Genomic DNA, 7553 nt, shown 5'->3' with positions numbered 1-7553 from the left:
TTAACTCCCCTTACCCACCACAAGCCGTGGCTCCAACTCCCACCAATCACTCTTTTCTGAAGCGACTAGCTGTTTCACCAGTCCATACCCCCTTGTCTCAGTGGTTCCAGTGGCCAATCGATCCATTGTACCTTCCGCCCACGCCGTCCAGGGTTAAATCGCTAAGCCCACGCTTTATGGAGGCTTTTACGGCTGCATACCGTGCATTGTGCCACATACTGCAGGAGGTCACAGCCTTTCTCGCGACCACCGGTAATGGTCGCCAGGCGGATTGTACCGCTCATGAAAACGGAAAACCAAATGCATTACGAAACCCTCAGCACAAGGGCACGTACAGTTCAGTCTACTTTACATTGGAAATATGTGGTCGCAACTGTGTGAGGGAATTTTGCTAATTGGCTGCTGATCACCAACCCATGACCGCTCCCGCAGTGGCTCGAGGCTTGTCTCTGAGAACCGCCAGAAACACAGTGCAAGTCAGCCTTACCAGAGTGTCGCAGGTCAATTCCAGCCTTGGGTCTTGGCATCTTCCGCCTCAAACGCATGATCATCTTCCTTCCAAAATCTCTGCCTCGTCAGTCAAGCACAAAAGGCACGTAAAGCCTGGCACCTCTCGTCACGCCATAAGTACTGACGTGATCTCCACCTAGCTAGCATTGTGGTTAAGCGAGTCAGATTGCCTTACGAGTACTAGTTCCATCATAATACTATAACCAATCACAGTACTTTACAAAATCGACTTCACTTTGAGCACACCTAGATTCGACCGAATAATAAAAGTGAGGTCCACCAAGCGTTAAGCATTCCTACCTACTGAAATTACAACTGTACGAGAAAGTATAGCATCTACATTATCGTTTAAAAATCGATATTACGTTACAAGGACCCTTTAAATGTCAGGCTACCGCTAAGCATTTACCCCTTTCAATTTTACGGCGTAATAGTGCGTCTCGGCACAACACGGGCGCGTTCGTGCAAGCGTTGGCGTTACGATTTTTTCCTGTGCGTCTGCCATGTGTCTTCTCTTCCGTCTAGCGACTTGTCTACGAAAGATGACAGGCCAACAGGCGATATACCTAAAGTCCCTCGCGAAATGACCCTACGAACAACGAGAACGGCCTAGAGACCGAGATGCAACGGACTTACAGTACAATGTTTACTCTAGAAGGATCGGAAAGAGAATCAGGCAGCTTCGCAGCAGGAGGCGGAGTGAAGCCTGGAAAGTGCAGTCCCGCTAAAACCTGCCGTCCCTACTGCCGCCTGGCGAGTGCGCTGTTGAAACAACACCGACCGACACTTTGAACATCTCTCGTCGAAGACAGCGCACTGTTGTACGCGAGCAATGTCACTATCGGTTTTCGATCATGCGCAGCTCAAGAGAACAGGGTATATCCTCTAAGACCTCGACGGAATGCGTCTCCTCAAACGACAACCGTTGGCTGGAGTCAGCACTTCCAACCAGTTCAGCCTGACCGAGTTCCGTCCTTCAAATATCCCACCAGTATATGCCATTCTATCCCGCCGATGGGGGCCCGACGAGGTCACACTGAAAGACGTGGAATCGGGTACTGCTGAGACAAAGGCTGACTATCGGAAGCTCGAGTTCTGTGCGGAGCAAGCCGCTCACGATGGGATTGTATACTTTTGGATCGATACCTGCTGCATCGACAAAGCCAACAACACGGAACTCTCCGAAGCCATCAATTCGATGTTCAAGTGGTACCAAAATGCGACCAAGTGCTACGTGTACTTGGCCGACGTACCCATATATAATAGCGCTGGTGGTACACCCACCAAAGACCAGTGGGAAGCAGCATTTCAAAAAAGTGAATGGTTTGATCGAGGCTGGACGCTCCAAGAATTGATCGCTCCTCAGGCGGTTGAGTTCTTCTCCGTGGAGGGTAAGAAGCTGGGTGACAAGATGTCACTCGAAGGACCGATTCATCAAGTCACCGGGATTCCAATCGACGCTCTTCGAGGCAAGCCGCTCGCGCAATTTGACGAGCAAGAGCGACTTTCATGGACAGCTAGGCGCGAAACAACCATCGAAGAAGATGCTGTATACTGCCTCCTGGGCATTTTCGACACCCATATGCCCCTCATCTACGGTGAAGGACGGCAAAAAGCGTTGGCGCGGCTGCAGAGAGAGATTCGAATATCTGCTGACCCTGCATTGCTCGTCGCAAGCGATACCCCATGGGTTGTGCCCTTCGAAAGAAATCCACGCTTCACTGGCCGCGAGACACAGCTTGGCGACCTTCAAGGAAAACTTTTCGCCAAGGGCCACACCTCGAAAATTGCCATCACAGGACTCGGCGGGGTGGGCAAGACACAGCTGGTGCTCGAACTGCTCTACAGAACGAAGACGAAGCATAAAGGTTGCTCGGTCCTATGGATACCGGCCACCAACACCGAAAGTCTGCACCAAGGATACCTCATCGTGGCACGACAGCTTGAAATAGCAGGGCACGAAGATGACAAGGCGGACGTCAAGAAACTCGTACAGGATTACCTAAGCAAGGAAGACACTGGCCAATGGTTGCTGGTGTTTGACAATGCTGACGATATCCATATGTGGATGACACCTCTGCCTACACCAGCGCGCCAGGATGTGGAGGGCTCAGTGCAGATTTCTTCGGGTCAACCTTCCCGTTTGATCGACTACCTCCCCAAAAGCAAGCGAGGATGCATCATCTTCACAACGCGTGATCGGAAAGCAGCAGCCAAGTTAGCCCAACAGAACATCATCACAGTGCCAGAAATGAGCGAAACGGCGGCAAGAGAGCTCCTGAAGAAATGTTTAGCCACTCCTGACCTCGTCGATCATCTACCGGACGCAACAGCACTACTGGCAGCGCTCACACACCTGCCACTTGCCATTGCCCAAGCAGCGGCTTACATCAACGCGAATGGCATTACGCTCGCTGATTATCTATCACTCCTCGACGAGAAGGAAGAAGAGACAATCGAGGTTCTGAGCGAGGAGTTTGAGGATGGCGGAAGATATCACGAGGTGAAGAACCCTGTGGCCACCACATGGCTAATCTCGTTCGAGCAAATCCGACAGCACGATCCTCTGGCGGCCGAGTACCTGTCGTTCATAGCTTGTATCAATTCCCGAAACATACCGCAGTCTCTTCTCCCATCAGAATCGTCGCGAAAGAGGGAGCTAGAAGCTATCGGCACTCTCACTGCATACTCTTTTGTCAGCAGGCGACCTGTCGAGTCTGCACTCGATGTCCATCGGCTGGTACATTTAGCGACCAGGAACTGGCTTCGAAAGGAAGGAATGCTGAGCCAGTGGATGGAGAAGACCATCACACGTCTCGAGGAGGTATTTCCAGACGATGACCATGACAACAGGAGCATCTGGAGAATATACCTCCCGCATGTGCGCCAGGTGTTAGAGTCGGATCTGATCAGTAACAGTGGGGAGAAAAGAATGGCTCTCGTGTGGAGATACGGACAGTGTCTTTACAGCGACGGAAGGTGGAGTGAGGCCGAGGCGTCGTTTAACGAAATTCTTGCGACAGAAATGAAGACGCTCGATGAAGAGAGCCCTTCAGTTCTGAGCAGCATGGCCTGGCTGGCGTCGACGTACAGTAACCAAGGCCGGTGGGAGGAGGCGGAACAGCTGCAGGTGCAAGTGGTAGAGACTTTTAGGACAAATCTAGGGGCTGAGCATCCTTCCACGCTGACCAGCATGGCCAACCTGGCGTTCACGTGGAAAGGGCTCGGTCGAGACGTAGAAGCGGTACAGCTGATGAAGGACTGTGTCCAGCGTCAAACTCGTATCCTAGGCGCTAAGCATCCTGATTCTTTATCTTCTCATCTTGCGATAGACGAATGGGAACTTGAGCATTCAAGGCGTTAGTGGTGGAATCACTAGTACAGAGGAAACCGCTTGAAGCCTTGATGTACGTGAGTACAATTCAAAAATGCAGACAAAGCAGACCGATTTGACTTGGTTTGATCTGATGACCCCAGTGCAAAGGTCCAACCTACAACCTGAAGTGCGTGTTCACGATCAGCTGTTGCAGGTTTGACATAACCGCGTCTACGGCGGTCTATTTCAAGCCGAGCGCGCCTACTGTCTATCTTCTTTGCTGGCAGTCTTGGTTTTTCTGAAAGACTCTCCTTCTCTTTCGCGGGTTATCTCCTCCTTTCCCATGTCCCTTCACCCACTCTACTCGACAGTCATTTTTTGGTCGACCAACTTCAACCTATCGCGCGATCAAGTGTGGTGGTTCGATACAATTTTTGGCGTGGGACATGGGCGCCCGATCCGCGTTATTCACTCTGTCGGAATAGCAATTTCATTGGTTCATTGGACAGTACCGAGGTATGCCTTCTAGGACTTACCGAGTTCGTTGACAGTTTCTGCTGTTGACTTTATAGTATCACACAGGATGTGCTGTGTTGTCGATACAGTGTATCGGCACATCGCGCCATCAAGGCCTATCTGAATAAAGTGCAAGCGTGATCCTCCGAGCAGAGATCGTGTGGTAAGCACGAGTAGGTGGAAAATGTTTCCATAGCTACTGATGCAAAGAAAGAAGGCTTGCTAGGGCCTCACCACCCCGACATCAATGCCCCCTATCAGAAACATATGGGTTCATCATCCAGCCACAGAATGTAGGGTGTCGAGCGGATCCCGTTAGGCAGGATGAGCAGGTGCACGCTGTCATGCCTGCACTTCATGCGCAAGAGTGAGTCTTGTCGACCTCTCCTGCGGTACTCCGCCTCATTTTTGGCGCTCGTTAGGCGTTCTTTGCTAGGGAGATCCGGATCAACGCAACACTAGGTCTGCCCTACTGTATAGGCACAACCAGTGGATATTTAGCCACAGCCCCTGCGGTGGAGACGCTGTGGGCACAAGTTCCGTGTGTACAACACCAAGGGAACAATGGCAACACATTGTCAAATCTCTGTCAGCCCTTCTAGGCTTGTCCACTCGGCTGTGCGTTGTGCCTTGTTTCGCAGCTGGGTTCTTGATGGCTTGTGGCTCTGTTGTGATGACAAGCTTCTGCGCCCGGAATAGATCTCGTAAAGCCAGAATTGGAAAGACCGCCATCAGTCGTAGTTTACCTTCATGCCTATAAGAAGCACATAAACTTGATGCACCGTCCGTTTTGAGCTGTATCATCTTCTTTTCACGGCGATCGTGGCTTTCGAAAACAGGTCTAGTGGCAGCATGAATTTATGGAACACTCTGTGTATGGAGCGGGCACCAGGTTTACCAATCTTCACCTCCAGTGCTAATTCGGTGACAGCTTGGAACGAAAAATTCCTCATCGTCATATGCATCCTTATCATCGTTGGGCTCGTCTTCGCCGGCGTTCGCGGATGCTGTCAAACTTGGCGTCATCATGGCCGGGGTGATACACAGGGACTTCGTACTCCTAGAGGAGAAGTACCAGATGAAGTCATCATTTAGTCATCGAGATGCCCAAATTGTTGGGAACAAGAAGGAGATGAGGAGAGCGCCCAACAATAGCCGTGAAGGTGACCACAGATACAGTGTTTTAGCGCAGGAAGAAGAGTTGCGTTTCCGTGCTTATTAGATTGGAGGAACCCATATCACTTTCTCCAAAGGTTCATCTTCTCAAGTTCAGCTCTGTGTCACCACTGCAAAGGTCGACAAGACCTGAGCGAGGCTGCTACGCGAGGGACGCGAAAACTTACCAAGGGTTGGATCTGCTGAGAACACGTGACCTCTGTCACGGCGCGCCTACGTCTTTCGCTTCTGTATCCAATGTTTCCCAGATGAGGTATAGCTATATTCTATGATCCTGGTGTCGTGCACTTCCACGGTATCACGTAGTGATGCGGTGCGAATCAATCATGTGATGTGGCCCAGAACATGACTAGCTACGCAGACACCACTCGATTTGGTGGTGTCTGACTTCCACGCTCAACGCCTCACTCCAGGTCTGGCCCGCCTGGCTCATAGCTGCTGGCGATCCGGCACCCAGATATGGCACAGATCACCACTTTGGTGAGGCCTCTAACATGTATGGTTCCGGACGACAGCTACACGACGATCAAGAAGTGATCACTACGACAATGGCCCTGTCAATCAAGCGAGCGCTTGGAGGCATGAAGCGACAAGACCACCAAAGCGTCAGAGGATCTCCAAGCCATTGACATAAACCTCGTTTCACTCGCTTTTGGCATACACGGGGGAGTCCTGACGCCGCCCACTCGATCTCTCATTCAAGCAGCCTACCAAGCTTGCCGTTGCTAGCACTTCACTCCCGTACGACCGCGTCCACATCTTCTCCTTTTTTTTAAGGACCTCCCTGAGGGCCTGCTAGAATTATAACGATCATAACCATGCACTTCCCGATCCTCCTCCCACTGGCAGCCCGTTTGGTCGCAGTCGTTCTCTCCGCTCCAACCGAAACACCCACAATCACCTTTTGCAACGAGTACTTTAGTCCGTCGTATGATTGCATCACAGAGCAGTTGGACAACGACTGTCATTTGATCCCAGACTCCAACGCCAAGGGTGACAAAGGAAGCAGTGTCTGGGTAAGTCCAGTGACATCTTCTTTCCCTCGCTGCACGTTGATGCTTCGTAATACAGAGTCGTGAGACCAACTACTGTCCATTCCTTCTCGACTTTCGCCATGAGGAAAAGACTAACAGAATACATGGTACTGTAGCTCTTTGGGACTGGTGGCAGGAAGAGCTGCCTGGTCTTCGAGGGCAACGAGTGTAACAATGTGCAACATGTCTCATCTGACATTACCACCATGAGGTCTTTTGCTCTGGACATCACGTGGAGATCTTACCAGTGTCGGGACATTTAAGACCGCATGAGTCGCGACATCACTGCGCAAGTCGGGTCGGAGCGGGCCGCGATAATGGTTCCAAAGCAGATTTTGAATGCAGGTCGCCTTCAGCTCTTTTGAAAGGGTCTTCGTATGGTGGGTCATTTTTGGACTTGCTAATCAACAGCAGGTCTGTGCCTCACCGTAATGGCATGGAGAAGAAAGAGAAGAGCATTCCGCCGCAGGACTAGAAAGCTGTGACAGAAGCAATTTGTGAAGATGGGTCGCCGGTCTACTCGTGTGCTTATCTATCGTTAATTCGCCTCATCATGTCTCGGTGTCCTCCAAATATGATGTAGATACCGTGTCTGCGTAACGCTCTTGTCTATCGAGTTTCTATCGCGACTTGAAAAGCTCCAATGCCTTGAAGTTTACCAGTGATGTGAAAGAACTAGTAAGTTGACAATCAGGCACAAGGCGTTGATGGTATTTCGGTCTCAACTAACCTATCTTCTGCCAGTATTCTCTCATAACTCGTATATCACGATCGTCCTAAAGGCGGAATGCACCCTTCATTAGCTAGAAAGAACAAATACTTTTGCGGTATCACCATAACCTTGCTCTCATGACGAATTCCTGTGATATCGTGCAATCTATAAACTTGAGCATACAGCGTACAGTGGTTCTGAGTTGAGTTGAGTTGAATTTCCTACACCCTTTCAGGCTATGCCTATTTGGGGACTAGCTATATTCCTGATATCTCTCGTTCGTTTCTCC

The 7553-nt window shown here is 50.7% G+C and overlaps 1 protein-coding gene across 1 annotated transcript; it reads left to right on the top strand.

The window, feature by feature from the left end:
- Positions 1-1411: 1411 nt before the first annotated feature.
- Positions 1412-3874, top strand: PMZ80_011240 (uncharacterized protein; the record flags this gene model as incomplete). The annotated part of the gene is made up of 1 exon (XM_064879619.1): positions 1412-3874. One exon carries the CDS (start codon positions 1412-1414, stop codon positions 3872-3874), a length of 2463 nt encoding a protein of 820 aa, XP_064724620.1.
- Positions 3875-7553: the final 3679 nt, after the last annotated feature.

This window comes from Knufia obscura (genome assembly GCF_036327395.1).
Source record: "Knufia obscura strain CCFEE 5817 isolate CBS 148926 chromosome Unknown scaffold_33, whole genome shotgun sequence".
NCBI lineage: Eukaryota > Fungi > Ascomycota > Eurotiomycetes > Chaetothyriales > Trichomeriaceae > Knufia > Knufia obscura.
This window is presented reverse-complemented; position numbering and strand designations above follow the sequence as displayed.